The following is a 16,797-nucleotide window of genomic DNA, read 5'->3' as shown; positions in this document are numbered from 1 at the left end:
CCCGGAGGTTTAAGCACAGACGGGGTTTTGGTTACTGCAGCACTCCCCCCGCAAGGGATTCTTCTGCCATCAACGACTGGCACAAGTCATGGATGCAATGCAACGCCACCAATTTAATTCACTTTGTGGATCCGACGGAAGAAACGGATCCCAATCAGTGCCCTACATGTCTCAATGCTCCACATTCAGCATAGGTACATGCGATATTTCCGATGTTTGTTTTTTCCCCCATCAACACTCGGCCAGGGCTCGGCAGATCGAGGGCGCAACCATAACACAGCCACAACTTGCTTGGAAGACTCCCAATATATCATTGATCAGAAGATCAATATGCAGGTCAAGGGCTCCTTCTGGAGTAAGAGATAACCACTAGTACTTACTCCCTCATACCAAGTCTCCGACTCGAATGTGAAGTCCCAATCTGAATGCCCTATGTATTAGTCGCTATGTTGGGGCTTCGGGTTATTTTATCTCTACTCAAATCCCTAGCGTAACCATCATTGATCCTTCGTGCAATAAAAAGTTATATTATTATGCAACATTCCTGACCGCCAACCAAGATAATTAACACAAAAATGCGGTCATCGTTCAGGTCGGTTTGGCAAACACTTCGCCGAGCTTCGTTGGAGACCGACTTGATTGTTTTTCCTCCTCCGTCTCCTCACTCTCGTGTGTGTCAGCTCGATCCTCAATCCACTGGAACACTTCCTCTTGGTGATGCACCAGCATCTCACTCAGTCCTGACTTGCTAGACTGGATCAAGTGCCCGTAGCGCTTCGATGGTTTGCGCCGGTTTTCAACCGTGTTCCAGACGCCATGGGTGTGCGAAACGAACACAAGAGAATTCTGCGTTCACATCAGTACCGCTTCAGGACGGAAACTAAAATGTCAACAAACTGGAGCGCATACATCTTTGTACCATCTTGACAGCCAAACCTGAGTATGAGAGGCAATCGCGCGGACTGGGTTTTCGGCAACGAATGATATAACGCCATTCACTCGTTTATACAACGTATCTATCTCCATATGAGCAGTGATTGTCCACGTGGAAACGAAGGAATTTACCTCTATTGATCAAAAGATTGGCGACTCCGTAGAAAGCATTACCGATTCCAAGAAAGAAGATTTCCGTGGCCTCATTGGGTCTACATCGGTTATTAGCTGTTGGGTCAAAACTCACTCTCATCTTTGTCCCACTCACTCAATGTAGTTATCCCAGAGGTATGCTGCCAGTTCCTCGGTCGCTGTGGGGCGGTTCTCTTCCTCGTCTTCATATTTCCCGGACTAGACAGACATGTTAATGGAAGCCTAGAAATCGAAGTGAGGCGGATACTCACGGGCTCGATCGTCACATGCTTTGGGATATTGACATCTATCACAGCATACCCTTTTCCAACAGCCCATCCGATATAGTCCTTCATGGAATCAGCCTTCTCAAGTTAGCGTGCTTTGAACATCCCAATAGAGGTCCACGTACAAGCCAGCAATTATGGGCCTCCAACTTATTCGTAAGGGGATGAGGCAATCCCATGATTTCCGGTCTATTGAATAGTCAGGCTAACTTGGCCGTCTCAGTTCGCAGGATAGGACTAACGGGTCATGGAATATCACCAGGAGTGGATTGCGTTGGTAATAATTCGGTGTGGCCAGAACTTGGTTCTCGAAGGACTTGGAGATGGCAGTTCGGTAAATGTAAAGTGAGGTGAGCTTGTAGTTTTCGTAGAGTCGTTTGGACTGGTAAGCACGAATAACATCTAAAGACTTTGTTACCCCCAATGCAGCCACTTATACTCTGGCCTTTTCTACCTACCATGTAGCCTATCTGTCCAGAGTCCCTCCTCCTGCGGCGCTTTCGGGTACATGCAACTCCAGAATTGTGACTGGATCATCATAACTCGTCTCACGGTAGTCGTTGCGAGTTTTGAAGGGAGGGTTGAATGGAGCCGGTCAGGCGGGTCTCCCATAAGAGTCTTCGTGACTGCGAGTGCCGACTTTGAGATTGATCTGAAGTTGTAGCCACCCTACGACGAGCAGTGTCAGGCCAAACGGTTGATCACAGCACCAGAGTATGTTTAACTTTACCTCTAGGCAAACAGCAACCTTTCCATTTGCGAGGGTCATAAGCATATGTGTCATGTGAGCATAGCAGGTGGGTGTAACGAAACAACCTCCCAACTCGTCACCCACAGCGGCATCAAAGCCAGAGGCGACTATAACGCATTAGAACCCAAATTCCCCTCGTTCTGATTCAGGGTCATCGACAGATGGTTTACGTACCTATGACCAAATCGGGGTTGAATTCCTGTGCAATGGGCATCACGACTTGTTGAAAGGCATACATGTAGTCACCATCGCCCATTCCCTGGCTCGGCCAAGGTATGTTCACGTTTCTATACTATACTGTTAGCGATGAAACGTGGGCAACAGATCTCTAGCATGTAATCCATACCGTCCATAGCCAGCACCAGTACCGCAGTGGTCCCAGTCGCCTTCATCCCCTCCAGGGTAGAATTTTCCATCCTGATACACATGGAGTGAGATATATAAGACATTAGGGTCATCGTAGAATGCCTTCTGGATACCGTTGCCTATATCGTGTAAGCGTCTGTTTCCTGTACCATAGATACTTTATTTGTCGACGCTTTACCATGGTGAACATCCCTGAGCTGATCAGTACCTCTTAAACCGGTGATCACGTCTTGAGTACTCACCAATCAAGAATGAGTATCTTTCTGCATTTTTCTCCTAACTGTTTCTGACATACACGAGCCGCTACAGATACGTTGTTGAACAGGCAGAACCCCATAGTTTTGTCATGTTCAGCATGGTGCCCTGGGGGCCGGATAACAGCAATAGCGTTCTTCACTTTCCGTGTGGCAACAGCTAAGCATGTTTCAATTGCTCCTCCGACGGACAATAGTGAAGATGCGAAGGTCAACTTATTGAAGTATATCGAATCACGAGTATGTTCAAGCGCAATAAGCTCATCATCAGTCATATCTGTCAGATCAGTCAGGGACGTCTACAATTTCTAAATGAAACTATTTTTTTACCTTTTGTACTTTCAACAAATGCGAAATGATCTGGAGTGTGGACAAGAGATATTTCTTCCTCGGTAGCATTGCGGACACTAATCCGTTTCATAGGTCGTGAGACAAGCGGCCTGGATGATTCTGGGTCGTCAACGAGCCCAGCTCGGCATAGCTCCTTGTAGATATAATAGATTCTCCTCGGGTCCTCCGGGTGGACATCTGCCGTTGGACGCACTTCACAATGGTAGCGCATCTGGACGTCATAACATAGACCGGAAGGAAGTTGAGCAATGGGAAGGCCTCTAATGGCAACGGCATCTTCACCCTCAGACCACTCGGAGTTTTCCTCAACGAGGCTATCATTTAGCTGGACGAGATCTTCTGCGGTGGCATCACCAGAGCCAGCTGATTTTGGTAGACTCTTGGGCGGTGACATTGTGTGGTTGTCTGCTGCAGCAGTTGGCTGAGAGCTTTGCACGCTAGCAACTGACTGGACAGGCAGCTTGAGAGATTGGCCTAGGAGGGGTGGTACGAGCCACGGATCCGATCCTCCATTGCTATGGCTAGCACCATCATGAGTGAGATGCTGCGAGGGAGCAGGGTTGGGGATATGAGTAACCGCCTCTCCCATGACAGTGTCTTCGTCCTCTTCCACAGCCATTGCGCAGAAACCTAGACGAGTCGGTCTATTTCTGTCTCTTAGACGTCTTCTGTTCACTCTAGCATGCCATAACCAAACCTGTCGTCTTTGGGCAATTACGTCAGTCTCACAAGACCCCGAGCTTCCCTGGGCAAGATACCTCGTCGATAAAGAACAACTCGAGAAGTGACCAATAAGGGTCGAGCGCAAAAGACATAAAACAAGTGAAATGGGCAGTACAATAACAATAAGGGATATAGGAATGAAACAAGAGCCGCAAGCTGTACTAGGGTATAAGGCAGAACAGTAGAGGTAGTTTGCGTTGAGGGATATCAAACCACAACTGTGGAGGAACTACTAAATACTAGTAGTTCGAAGGCCTAGAAGCTCAACAACGAAGACAGCCTGTACTAGACCAGACCAGGGCGATCTAAGACAGATGTTCGAAAAAGAAATAAAGTCCTCACCAGCCCAAAAGAACCACAGGTAAAGGTTGATCTACTACGTGCACACCAATATAAGTGTTCTGGTGCACGTCCTGGAGTCTTGGATTATGTACTCTGCTCCTTGGAGAAGCCCCAAAAAGCGTGGTTACTTAGCTTCCGCACGTGACTACAGCTGGTCATAGACACCAAACAGGCCACATGCACCTAACGGCAGGAAACCTCAACACTACTAGACTTGATATCGGTTCGTATGGCTAACGGAGATGAATCGAACTGGAGATTAGAATCAAGATAGTGAACGGACGTAAGTGAGAAGTTTTTCAATTGTCTATCTCCCGCATTGACAATTTCCAACAATCACTTGCACCCGTCCGAGAATTTCCCGTACTTCGCCGAGACCCATCAGCCAACAAAGCTAGCCACGAGCATACTACCTCTGTGTACATATTCTGGAACTATTCTAAGCCACCTGTAATTGAGCCTACTCCCAATAAATACGCTAGTATTTTAAATCTAGTGAGAAGGACTTGTCAGGTCCGACTTGTATCCAGTATGAACGTCAAATCATTTCATTAAATAAGTACGTTATCATATGCTTTTTATGCGATATGTAGATCCCCGGTCAACAGGGCACTTTGTTATCCCACAGGCCAATTTCTCGGGGTGGTGACCTGATAATCCGGGAACGTGGAACAGTCAGGGGACTAGAATGTTTTGTCTATAGAACACTTCTAGTTTCTGGTCTCCGTCCTGATTCCTACTGGCTATCGACCTTGGAGATGTAGGCTAAAAGAGAACCGTTAACAAAAGTTCAGAAAGTCCGGGCTCAAGCCTGGAATGACTTACCAATGAGGTCAACAACACGGCGGGAGTAGCCCCACTCGTTGTCGTACCAGGAGACAAGCTTGATGAAGTGGTCGTTGAGGGCGATACCAGCCTTGGCATCGAAGATAGAGGAGTGGGCATCTCCGCAAAGGTCAGAGGAGACAATGTCGTCCTCGGTGTAGCCGAGGATGCCTAATCAAGTTAGTAAATATTAAAAGTATGGAAAAATAAACGAAGGATTGAGCTTACCCTTGAGGCACCCGACTCGGAAGCAGCCTTGATGGTCTTCTTGATGTCCTCGTAGGAGACGGCCTTCTCGGTACGGCAGGTGAGGTCGACAACGGAGACGTTGGCGGTGGGCACACGCATGGCCATACCAGTGAGCTTGCCGTTAAGAGCAGGAATGACCTTGCCGACAGCTTGGCAGCACCAGTGGAGCTGGGGATGATGTTCTGAGCAGCAGTACGGCCACCACGCCAGTCCTTGGAGGAGGGAGCATCGACAACCTTCTGGGTGGCAGTGTAGGAGTGGACAGTGGTCATGAGACCCTCAACGATACCGAAGTTGTCGTTGATAACCTTGGCAAGGGGAGCAAGGCAGTTGGTGGTGCAAGAAGCGTTAGAGAGGACGTTGATGTCGGACTTGTATTCCTTGTTGTTGACACCCATAACGAACATGGGGGCATCAGCAGAAGGAGCGGAGATGATGACCTTCTTGGCACCACCCTTCAAGTGAAGGGAGGCCTTCTCGGTGGTGGTGAAAACACCAGTGGACTCGACGATGTAGGCAGCGCCAGCCTCACCCCAGGGGATGGCAGCAGGGTCACGCTCGGCGAAGAAGCGGATCTTCTTGCCGTTGACGATGAGGCCCTGGTCGTAGGTCTCAATGGTGCCCTGGAAGCGACCGTGGGTGCTGTCATACTTGAGCATGTAGGCCTACAGCGTGGATATCTAGTTAGTTCAAGGACGTTTTCCAATAAGGGGTCACTCTGGATGATCATGAGAGGCACGTACAGCATAGTGAGTCTCAATGAAGGGGTCGTTGACAGCAACAACATCAACGTCACCGTGGGCGATGCTGTACAAGAACACTTAGTTAGAAGCTTTCCCCAGTAGAAAAGGCTAGAGTGGGCAGTCCCATTGATCGGGTACCGGTCTGGACCATGGAGGATCCGACCATAGCCTGGGAGGCGAATTGGATCACTTACGCGTTACGGAAGACCTGTTATCTTGTTAGTCTCAATGAAGTATTGCCATGTCGTAGAAAGGATGGGCAACTTACAATACGGCCAATACGACCGAAGCCGTTGATTCCAACCTTGGGGGCAGCCATTGTTTGGATGTGTCTGTTAAATTGGCGGGGTAGCTGTCAGTCAATCTGTGTGGAAAGGAAAACGGTAGACACTAGGAAGTGGCTCTGATATACAAGATGCAAAGGGGACGATGGACGGGAGACGACTCACTTTAAGTAAGAAGACAAAGGGATAAAGTGATTGCAGTGGTGTGTATACGAAGAGAGTAGAAAAGGGGAGAAAAGTCGGACGGCGGGGGAGGGGGAGATAAAAAAGAGCGATGTTGACTGACGCAACGACCAGGTCACTAATCCAGTCACCGGGCGGACAGACGCGGCAAAAGCTCCAGCTCTCCTCAAGATCCAGAGTGAAACGGGTCCTTGTCAGCTGTTTTCCCGGCTTGCGCCGCTCCCCAGGTCTCAGCAGCCCTTTCCGGTTTCATACACCGGGCAAAGCAGGAGACTCACGATATTTGGGACTCTGCCTCTCCTCGGCAGCTACCGGTCTGGCCAATGAGCGTGCCTCAAACCCAGCATGCCGGGTACTCAATCCTACCATCTCGTGAATCTTTTGCCAACTTTTCGGGATCGAGGGGTCAGTACTACCTAGGCTACGAGGAAGACGATCCCGGCTATTACTCTATCTTTTTGTCCTTCGTTCCGTAGTTCAAACAATTGAGGGGAGAACGATACCCTGGGGGCCCATTCCTGAGGCATCCCCATAGAGGGGCATGATGTAATTCCAATCTGGCCATACACAGTACTACATAATTCTACCTACATTGGACCACCGCATCCCACCCAAGCTTAATGGAAAAATGAGGGGCACTCGGTTTGACCTTTCCGTTTCCAGGTCGACATATCGGACCGGATCAACTATGGTCCACTGCCCCTCCTCCCTCTCAACACTCACATCATGGCTTAGCGATCTCATCTTAGCCTCTTCTGTTCTCCTGATTCCTGAAAAGATTCACCGGTAGGCAAATGAGGATCACGCGCTTGTCATGGTTTGGTACTTTTTAATTTTCAATTAATCATCTTCTGGAAATCTTTTACTGTTGTTTATTCTTTTTAGAAGAAAAAATTCTAATTCAAATTTTCCGCCTTGTTGGGGAACCTGGATCCCCAATCTAGAACTTTGCATGAACCTGTACTCGGGGTTTGAGCCAATAGTCTTGTCTCTTTCTCGGTGATTTGATACCTTGGAGGAAGTATCACTCGCCATGCATGCAAAACACATAAAACGTCATGAGATGAACTCAATGTGCTTGTCATGTCACACAGTCAGGCGATGTTGAATGACATCCACTTAAAACATGGCTAGTTTAGTCCAATTGAAACGATCTAGCCTAAACATAATACCCTCAGATCTTGTTTATACTAGACGCCGCTACGGAGTACAGTACATGCAGTATACGATTACAGACTCAGTATCAAGCCATCAATCAATCCAGACTCTACCCCACTCTGATGTAACCGGCGTCTAGATCAAAACAAATCGTCGATCTAAACCATTGACAAGGTCATCCATCATCCAACCCTCAATCCATTCCCACACCCGTGGGAAAGGAGGGTGAGACAGCATAACAACATGGCCACTAAGCTATAATATCCAACAATTAAGATACAGAATCAGTACACTTGCAGGCTAGGTCGGACCACGGTGTGGCATGTCAACGTACCATCATGGTTTTTCTGAGTTCCAAATTGAACTTGGCAACTCACCAGTGTTTCATCTGTCAGTTGATTCGCCATCTGGAGAACTCAGTAAAGTTAACATGTCCTAGATAAGGGTAGATCTGTTGAGACTGGGCCATGGATTTAGCGTCTCCATGTTCGACCCAACCTACTCCATACATATAGCCACAGCACTGACGTCTATACACTTCTTCACTGCTCGTTCTGTTTTACGTCGAGTCCATGGCATGATAGTAATTGCAGGACAAGGGCCATACTAAAATCAGATGAGAGTAATAGAAACCGCACATGCGGGTATCTCAAGCCTTGTTGCGGGCCATTCTCTATCAACCTATGAAGAAAACGGTATACAATCACAAAGATCGACTAGATGCATGTCTAATATTTTCCTCGAGAAAAGTACCAACAACATTATCTCAGCAAGGCAAAAGGATTCCAATTTGGTCCTGCTCCCACTCAATTTACATCGCATCTATAGAATACAGAAGGAGCAAAGCCGTGTACTAGGTACTCTAGCATGCTGTCCACAACAACCAACTGTCTACTCTTCCTTGACACCACCCCTCCAGTTCTTCTCCGCGTTCTCAACGGAAGCCTTGTCACTTTTGATCTGACCTTGGTTCAAGAAGCTGTTGGCAGCCTTGAAGGGGCGCGCGAGGTCACCAGTAGCGGGCTTTCCAAAGACGTGGATCTTGACCAGATTCGATTCCAGAGCACTCTTGAGGGGAATGATCGACTGGATCAGGAGAGGGTTGGTGTACTTGAAGTACAAGTGCATCACACACATCATACCGACACCCATCAGTTGTCCCTTGAACAGCTGGCGCAACTGCCCCTGGTCGTACTCCATGTTGGTGGTGGTCACCGGACGGGGCTCCTCGTTGCTACCGAGAGGAGCGGGCTCCACGTACTTCAACGTAGCCATATCTAGTAGCACCAATCAGTTACCTATTTGCGGTGGTCACAGAATAAAGCGTGGACATACCCTTCTTGCTCTTGATCTTGGACTGCGTGTAGAGATAGATACCCAAGATAAGCACGTTGGACAAGACATACATGCCACGGACGATAAGAAGAACATCAGGGTCATCAAAAGGGATCTTCTTGGCCAGCTGCATGGCCACCACGATGATGGCCAGGTTGGTACTGTGTGATTGATTGATGGTAAGCATATGTTCCAACGTAGAGTAAACCGTTTGTCGCAGATATTTAAACAATAGCTACAGCATATGGCACATAGTTACTTACATTTGAGGAGACACCATGTTGACTGCAGTATTGAGTGACCCTTTTGTGACGAAGCAGAAGCAGCGCGCGAATAGCTTGAGCGGATGGGTGAAGGATTGGCACGCGTGCAGGGACAAAATCTTCCTCAAACTGCGGAACTGGACCCCCGGGGAAGTCGGACAGCTGTCCAGATAGGCACTGAGGCACGTGACAGGAACTACGCCTAAAAGAGATTCCCGCAAATTGCCACAAGTTCACAGCCTGAGGCGATAGAATCACAGTAATAAGGCATCTAAATCACCTGTTTGCTTAGATAATGCACTGAGCAACCATCATGCTTTGCACCCTTCGCTATTAACGACAACAGTGATCCTGTGCTGTTGATGAACGTCCACTATACAGCCTCTCTGTACAATGTCAGAAGCTCTGGACAAGGTTCTCACACTGCCAGAATACATTAAAGACTATGTCTCATACCCAATAACTTACTCTTCCTCAGAGCAGAGGTGCTACTGAGTGACTCCTCAGCTATGGCACAGGCCCTCATCACTAACGCCTATAACTCTCTTTTCCTTTTGGACACTGTATCAGACCATGTGCCATCATTTGGATGTGCACTTGCAATTGAACACTGCTTAGCTGCTTTGTTCGTGTCACTAAATTGACCAGCAAGCTCACCTTCCAGACGTCCTCCATCATCTGGAGACTTAAGATGATGTTCTGGGTTTCCTAATCAGGACTAGCGCCCTTTCGCGCTCAACGCCGTCTTTAGCGACCAGGATGGCTTTGACATTTCTGACTCCTTCATCCATCAACAACGCGCGTGCCGCTGGTGTATCGAATCGCTTCAACGTCCACCATCGTGCTCTATCACTTCAAACACCCATTTGACGCGACATTTCCATCTCTGCGACCTTAAATCTCGACGCTTTTCAAAATGCCTGGTGGAAAGGGAAAGTCTATCGGCGGCAAGGCTGGTTCAAAGGACTCTGCGGGGAAGGCTCAGAAGTCCCACAGCGCAAAGGCCGGTCTGCAGGTCAGTAGACGTATCTTTCTTGTTGTTCCTGCGGTACTCGCGTTGCTGCTATGCCCGGCAACTTGCGGGAGCGTGTGAGAAGCCTCTGGTCTCGAAACTTTTTTTTCCCTTTCTCACTTGCCCCTCGCTCTGGTGTATTACCTCTTTCTCGTCTTCAATCCTACGTGGCATATGTCAAATGATTGCAGTCAGGGCTCCATGGTGTCGCCAGGAGTGGGACATTCGGGCGTTTCCAGAAGACCTTCATCAATTGCACACTAAATTTAAACCTTTTGCGATCGATCATAAGTACTGATTAATGTCTGCTTCTAGTTCCCTTGTGGTCGTGTTAAGCGTTTCTTGAAGAACAACACGCAAAATAAGATGCGCGTTGGCGCTAAAGGTAAGGTTCATCAGTCGCAAACTATGTAGCCATGATTTGTCATCTTTCATGCGCATCACTAACGAACAACCAACTAACAGCCGCTGTCTATGTTACCGCCGTGTTGGAGTACTTGACTGCTGAAGTTCTCGAGCTTGCCGGAAATGCCGCCAAGGACCTCAAGGTCAAGCGTATCACCCCCCGCCACTTGCAGCTTGCTATCCGTGGAGACGAAGAGTTGGACACTCTCATCCGCGCCACCATCGCTTTCGGTGGTGTCTTGCCACGCATTAACCGTGCGCTGCTGCTGAAGGTGGAGCAGAAGAAGAAAAACAAGACTGAGGCTTAATTTACGGCGGATACCCCACGAATATGGCGTTTGAAATGATGACGATTGAAAAGGACTCCGGGATATGTCTGTTACAGCGATCGACCTTTAGCTGGTTCTAATTCAACTCCGACCAGTGACAAAAGAAAAAAGAAACATTCAAAGAGGAAAGGGAGAACTGGATGAATAAGCATCTTTCATGACAGGGATTTCCAACAGACGCATCCCCAATCTCTACTCTTCCCTACCCTACGACGCTGCAGTTCGCGATTCTTTTCTCTCTGGTGCTCTGTTTTCCTCTTATCTGCTCCGTTCATACCGTTTGTCTCGAAATACCAGGGCGCTGTAATGGGAAAAGGGTGATATCTTGGTAGTGGGCTTATTTTCGATTTATTTTCAACTTTCCTGTTTCCCTATTGTTTCTCCCCTATTCTTTTTTTCCCAGTGAACTTTTATTCTAATTGATTGACGGTGTTGAGTGCTTCCGAATTATCCACCTCAGTTACCATTACCACGATGTCTCTCTTGAACTTGACGGACTTGTATTGTACGAGTATAGTTTGCTCTTTCGCGAGAAGCTAAATAAAAGATAAAGCCAGGCCATACTCTCCCGGTATTCTACAGGATGTCTGTACTCTCCAAACATTGAACCATGATCTGGGGCCAGGAGTTCCCGACTATTTATAACATTGAGAGGGATTTATACATAATTACACCTAGAGGTTTTCTTGTAATTTACTTGCTATTATCAGAGGTCAAGGGCAGTATCAAGTGATACAGTTTTGCCGCTGAAGAGATGCATCATGGGAAACGTCAACCATGATTGGACTGTTCGAAGCCCGTTCACTCGCATCGTGGAAAGAACGGGCTGGTGGGGACTGTAACCAATTGATAGTTTTACAGGTCGGAATTATGCGAATCAGGTAGAACATACATTTATTGGCGATCTTAGCAGACAAGAGTACTAAAGCAATACGGAGAAAGAAGATTTCGGGAAATAAAAGGCATATTTCAAACAAGGCCCTGACAATACAAGGGCGATTAAAAGGAAAGCGAAGAAAAAGTAGAGATCTGGTTGCATCCGGAGACCGGACCTTTCCAGTGGACATACGACAGGGAAACGGACTGGACTCATTAGATCAGTGTAAATCACCCTGGAGTTGGGAGTACCTATTAGTGTAAAATAGGACTCAGTCCATAGAAGGCGTCAGTTCTCTAGACACCAAAATCCACCCAAACTTGTTTTGTCACAATCCCTCGTTCTGCCACGCCACACATTGCAGGCCAGAGCTGAATTGAACATGCAAGCCAAAAGGGAGCAAAGAGAAAGAAACGTATCCAGAGATCCCGGCAACAAGCACGTTAATTCACTTGGCAGAGGCTCAGATGCCTGTGAAAGAGCGTATAGCGTGGATGGTCGAGACTGAAACAAGCAAACATTAAACAATGCATGGCGCCCCATATACAAAGTAATCCAAAGATGCAAATGCTGGTATGTCATCTCTCTTGCCATGGTAAAAAGACATCGGTATTTTTGTTCGTCCTTTCATCATCTTCCTGTAAGTTAAAAAAATTTTGCTTTCCGCCGACACAAACTGCGAAGAAATAAAATATAGATAAACAAAGATTTCTGGAAGGCGCCCCGCGTCTCATAAAAATTCAGGAGCTTTCGTTCTTTTTCCGTTTTTTTATTTTGTTCCGAGAAGTAAAGAGAAACATATAGTCCGTTTAAACAGCATGCCTGCTGGGCTGCCCCAAAATAACGTCTAAAACTTGGCTAGATCAGAGAAATTTCTTTTGTGGTTCTCTTGGTGAGTGTCATCTCGTCATCCCTCATCGAATCGTAAGCCAATAATCGCAGAACAGGATCAGGCCTCGTGATATAAGAGTCATATGCGTCTTGCGGCAAAGCAATCTAACAAGTTTCGTCGTTTTTCATCTCCCGTCAAAGTTGTTTACTCCACAATGATTTCCACGCCAGAGTTGGTCCGCAATTCGTCGCTGCCACGCGATTGGTGTCCGTTTTGGCGTCGAAAACCTGGGCCCTTTTCGGGCAGGGGGCCTCTCGGCTGCCTAATTGGCACGCGCTCCTGTGACTGTCCGTCAAATCCAACTCCGATGGATCGGTTACTACCGATGGGTCCAGCACTGGAAGGTTGACTTTCCGGCTGTTCCCAAGAAAACATACCCCGCAATCTCCGTGGGCTTGAGCTAGGCCCACCAATTCCAGTTCCCAGAGAAAGGCTGCTGAGACTGTTCACTAACAAATTATCATCCCGCGGCATGCCCAGAGACGATCCAGATGGGGCAGGCGTAAGCGTCGGGGTGTTCGAGGCGCCGCTGGTGGCACCATCATAATGCTGGAGACGTGCGCCATTGGACTGCAGGGCCGCCGGGAAGCTCGCGGACGAAGGTACTGGCGACGGCGTATAGGAACGCAAGTCGGCGAACGACTTCGCTGCACGCAGATTCTGGGCATTGCCAAAATTGCCTGGGGAATCGAGAACACCAAGGAACCCTGACGCCTGTCCCCGCAGGGTGTTGTAGGGGGCAGGACCATCGTTTCGTGCTTCGCTAAAATCAATCGTCGCTGCGCGGTTCAGTCCGCGACGAGCTGTTTCGGCAGGCTGGACTGCGGCAGGAATCGATGACAATGGAGGGCTCACATTGGTGCCAGGAGCCACCTTAAACACATGCACCTGGCGCTGTTCCCCAGATCCACGAGAAGCATGACCCAAGCCCATGTTATGAGCAAGAGTGTGGACGGTGCGACGCTGAACTGGGGAAAGGTTCGATGGGAAAACCAATGTGTCCCGACTGGTATCTTCCTTGAACAGGAGAAGTTGAGAGTAGTACGAGAGCGTTGTGCTGTCATTCAAGTCGACCTCTGCAAAAAGTAGAGTGTGATTAGCGCTAGCCATCGTTGAAAACACGGGCGTCATCGAAAACAAAAACTAAGAGAAAACTTACCTAGCTTCTGGCCACGCTGAGAGACGGGCGATGGCGATGTTGCGGGAAGATGGGAAGTCAGCGAGGACATGGAGCTCTGGGTTTGAAGCTGGGAGGTCGCCATGGGCCGATGCTGTTCTTCCAACTGGCCCCGACGTTCGCGCTTCTCGCGTTCGATGCGTTCGCGCTCTTGAAGCGGCAGCATCTTCTTATACTCCACCCTTAACTTCCGCCCTTGAAGCTCAAAATGATTCAGAACCTCGATGACTGTCGCTGTTTCCTCCGCAGAAGTAAAGTTTGCGAATGCCAGTCCCCGAAACACGCCGTTGTCAAAGTGGTAGTTGAACGCATACGGCAGCGGCAAATTCAGCTCAGTCATCAGCTGCACGAGCTGCTCCTTCTTAACGGCGAAGGGAATATTCTTGATAACGATGGCCGTCGGAATCAACTCATCGTCGGCCTCCGAGGATGCGGATGCTTCTGGGCGCATCGCGCTGCTTTGAAGAGGCCCAGGTCCAAGATTCGAAAAGGTACTAGGCATACCCGGCTGCTGGTCAAGCCAGGTCTACTCTCATGTATTAGTCAAACCATGCACTGGGTCGTTTCGAGTTTTGCGACACTGTACTTACCGTCGGCAAGCCGGACCTTCCTGTGCGAGACGTAGTCTTCAAGCTGGTGGAGGCGGACCGAATGGCTCCAAGAGCCTGAGGGTTGGCAAAGCCATTCGGGTTCCAAGTCTGCGAACCGGAAAGATCGTAGGCATAATTGTTGTTGTGCAGCGAAGGGTTCAGACGCTCCAGACGGCCAGTCTCATAGCGAGACATAGGATCCTCGTACAGATTTACAGGCATAGGGCCGTACGCGTCAAACTGTCGCGAAGGCTGACGATGCAAGGGCTGCTGGTGGCGCTGAGAGCCAGGAGAACGTGCTGGGTTGTCGTGATACATTTCTTGCGCTTGCTGATAACTCATGGCGGTTAAGACAAACGAATTCCCGACGGGCAACCAAACTCTAGAATGTGGGCACAAAAATCCACCACACAACAATCCCGTTTCAATATCCCAATAGCGTGAACGGACTACTCAAACATAGGAGCGACCGAACAAAAGAAAGCCACTTATCGAAGACAACCGGCAGAATGCGAACGGCGCTGTCGAAGGTGGACCAAATTCTCGACTTGAAAGCGGGTGGGAAAAAAAAATAATGGTTCTAGACACCAACGTCACGGCGGGTTGGGATCTGTGGTTGGCGTGGGAAACAAGTCCAGCCAAAATAGCAGTCAAAAATCAGACGAAAAACACAAAACCGCTCACAACTGCTTGTCTCGTGGTGCTTTGGTCATCAATGCCAGGCGTTCCTCAGGCGTCAAATTTTCGGAAACTTTTTCTTTCCCTTCTCCCCAAGGAGAACTCAAAATCGAGGGAAATAAAAAAGTGAGATAATGCGAGGAGAAAAGAAAAGAGAATAAAAGAAACACGGCCACGGAAAAGAAAATACAAAAAGAAAAGCAGCAAAATAACAAAAAGGTTAAAGGGGGGAAGGAAAGAAATAAAAATTGCCACTACCCGGGATTAAGAGTAAGTTGCCCAAGAGGGTTGGAGTATGGGCGAGGTTGACGGACCGGTGGTGGTGAGGGGAGAGAAAAAGGGAAATCAACGAAAAGATGGAAACAGTAATTTGATCTCAGAGTCGAGATTGGAGGTTCAGGCAGGGAGGTCGTGACCCGGGAGATTATTGGGGGTGTGGAAAGCACGCACGCCAAACGGCACGCAGAAAAGCCGGAACACGGCGACCGCTTTAGTTAGGTCTGGTCGGCCCTTCCGCGGATCCGCCAAGTCGACGAATTGGATAGATCGGTCTGCGTTGATGGTAATGGCGGGCTTGACGGTGTAAGATCTGTTGAGAATGCTGGTCGATCTGTTAGAATGAAATTCTTCTCCCAATCCAGTCTGTGTCCAGTATGGCTTGAGATCGTTGCAATCACAGTCAACTCACACACCCCTGTCTTGTCCAGTTCACCAAGGGCAGAAGCAAAGCAAACAAAAATAATGATAATTGAAAATCAAACCCAAAAGAAAAAAAAAAAAAAAAATAGTGTGGGAAAAAAAAGGGAGAAACAGACAGACACACTAAAAAGGATAGTGGATGGGATGAAGGGATTCCCGTAATTGATCCAAAATGGGGAACGGGACGACGGGGAAAAGAAAGACAGACGAGAGAGAGGGAGAAACTGTTCTCACTAGTCTCAGTTTATGTGGTGTGTTCTCTATGTTTTATTGTTTTTTCCCTCCCTCTCTCTTTTCTTTTTCTTTTTTCCCTTTTGGTTGGTGGTTGTTTGAATGTTTTGATTTCCAAAAGAAAATTGATAGAGCAGAAGGTCAAGTCACTCACAAGCAATCGCCCTTCAAAGCTTCCGTGCTTTTTCTTTTATAAGCAATCTCCTCTTGGTCTTTCTTTTTATATCTTTTCTCGGTTTTCTTTGGTGTGCTCCTGTCTGTCGACTGTAATTTTAATCCTTTTCTCAAACCCTTCCTCCTTCAGCTGTGGCGGAGGCAAAAAATACTCAGGAAAAAGGTGGGAAGTGGAAACAAATTATAATACAATGGGGAATCTGAGGCTTTGCCCAAAAGGGGAGTTGGGTTCCTATTGGTAGAGAGGACTTGCGCCAGGAAGTGTATGTGGGCAAGAGGGAGACAATTATAAAATCATGTAAAGGGTGAGTTGAAATAGGTAGAAGAGGAAGTAATAATATGTTTCACAACAATAATTGAAACACAGGAAGAAGCAAGAAGAAATGCAATCTGTCGTTGGACTGTCCGGGCTTCTGATGTCCATCATTTATGTATGCGGCAGTTGACTGTTCCATCCTCAGTTAGGTACTAGTTTACCTACACCTTAGTCAAGTTGTTCTTTTAGTCCCATAAGAGCCAGGTACTAAGGTATTGAATTGAGATTACTGTACCTG

At 48.0% G+C, this 16,797-nt stretch overlaps 5 protein-coding genes across 5 annotated transcripts; 1 reads left to right on the top strand and 4 right to left on the bottom strand.

The window, feature by feature from the left end:
* Nucleotides 1-588: 588 nt before the first annotated feature.
* On the bottom strand, nucleotides 589-3,717 carry hdaA (histone deacetylase hdaA; the record flags this gene model as incomplete). The annotated part of the gene is made up of 14 exons (XM_015545393.1): nucleotides 3,054-3,717; nucleotides 2,712-3,000; nucleotides 2,648-2,661; nucleotides 2,450-2,588; nucleotides 2,278-2,390; nucleotides 2,083-2,210; nucleotides 1,811-2,021; nucleotides 1,595-1,754; nucleotides 1,478-1,541; nucleotides 1,338-1,430; nucleotides 1,202-1,284; nucleotides 1,066-1,145; nucleotides 910-1,016; nucleotides 589-846 (listed from the first exon to the last, which is right to left on the bottom strand). Exons 1-14 carry the CDS (start codon nucleotides 3,691-3,693, stop codon nucleotides 589-591), a joined length of 2,379 nt encoding a protein of 792 aa, XP_015412493.1. The 5' UTR covers nucleotides 3,694-3,717.
* A 1,151-nt stretch (nucleotides 3,718-4,868) lies between these two features.
* Nucleotides 4,869-6,477, bottom strand: gpdA (glyceraldehyde 3-phosphate dehydrogenase GpdA; the record flags this gene model as incomplete). The annotated part of the gene is made up of 8 exons (XM_015545392.1): nucleotides 4,869-4,904; nucleotides 4,965-5,135; nucleotides 5,204-5,362; nucleotides 5,410-5,878; nucleotides 5,957-6,020; nucleotides 6,151-6,164; nucleotides 6,225-6,288; nucleotides 6,406-6,477. Coding segments are annotated over 8 exons (987 nt in total), but the record flags the coding sequence as incomplete, so codon positions are not given.
* Nucleotides 6,478-8,208: 1,731 nt separating this feature from the next.
* Nucleotides 8,209-9,303, bottom strand: ANOM_000133 (PHO88 family protein; the record flags this gene model as incomplete). Its single annotated transcript, XM_015545391.1, has 3 exons — nucleotides 8,209-8,858; nucleotides 8,917-9,077; nucleotides 9,180-9,303. Coding segments are annotated over 3 exons (663 nt in total), but the record flags the coding sequence as incomplete, so codon positions are not given.
* A 614-nt stretch (nucleotides 9,304-9,917) lies between these two features.
* htz1 (histone H2AZ) lies at nucleotides 9,918-11,499 on the top strand. Its single transcript, XM_015545390.1, has 3 exons — nucleotides 9,918-10,194; nucleotides 10,507-10,576; nucleotides 10,657-11,499. The coding sequence occupies exons 1-3, from the start codon at nucleotides 10,096-10,098 to the stop codon at nucleotides 10,902-10,904; spliced, it is 417 nt and encodes a 138-aa protein (XP_015412489.1). The 5' UTR covers nucleotides 9,918-10,095; the 3' UTR covers nucleotides 10,905-11,499.
* A 1,339-nt stretch (nucleotides 11,500-12,838) lies between these two features.
* On the bottom strand, nucleotides 12,839-14,803 carry ANOM_000131 (putative R3H domain protein; the record flags this gene model as incomplete). Its single annotated transcript, XM_015545389.1, has 3 exons — nucleotides 12,839-13,770; nucleotides 13,854-14,397; nucleotides 14,462-14,803. 3 exons carry the CDS (start codon nucleotides 14,801-14,803, stop codon nucleotides 12,839-12,841), a joined length of 1,818 nt encoding a protein of 605 aa, XP_015412419.1.
* Nucleotides 14,804-16,797: the final 1,994 nt, after the last annotated feature.

The sequence above is a fragment of the Aspergillus nomiae genome, assembly GCF_001204775.2.
Source record: "Aspergillus nomiae NRRL 13137 chromosome Unknown contig00002, whole genome shotgun sequence".
Taxonomy (NCBI): domain Eukaryota; kingdom Fungi; phylum Ascomycota; class Eurotiomycetes; order Eurotiales; family Aspergillaceae; genus Aspergillus; species Aspergillus nomiae.
This window is presented reverse-complemented; position numbering and strand designations above follow the sequence as displayed.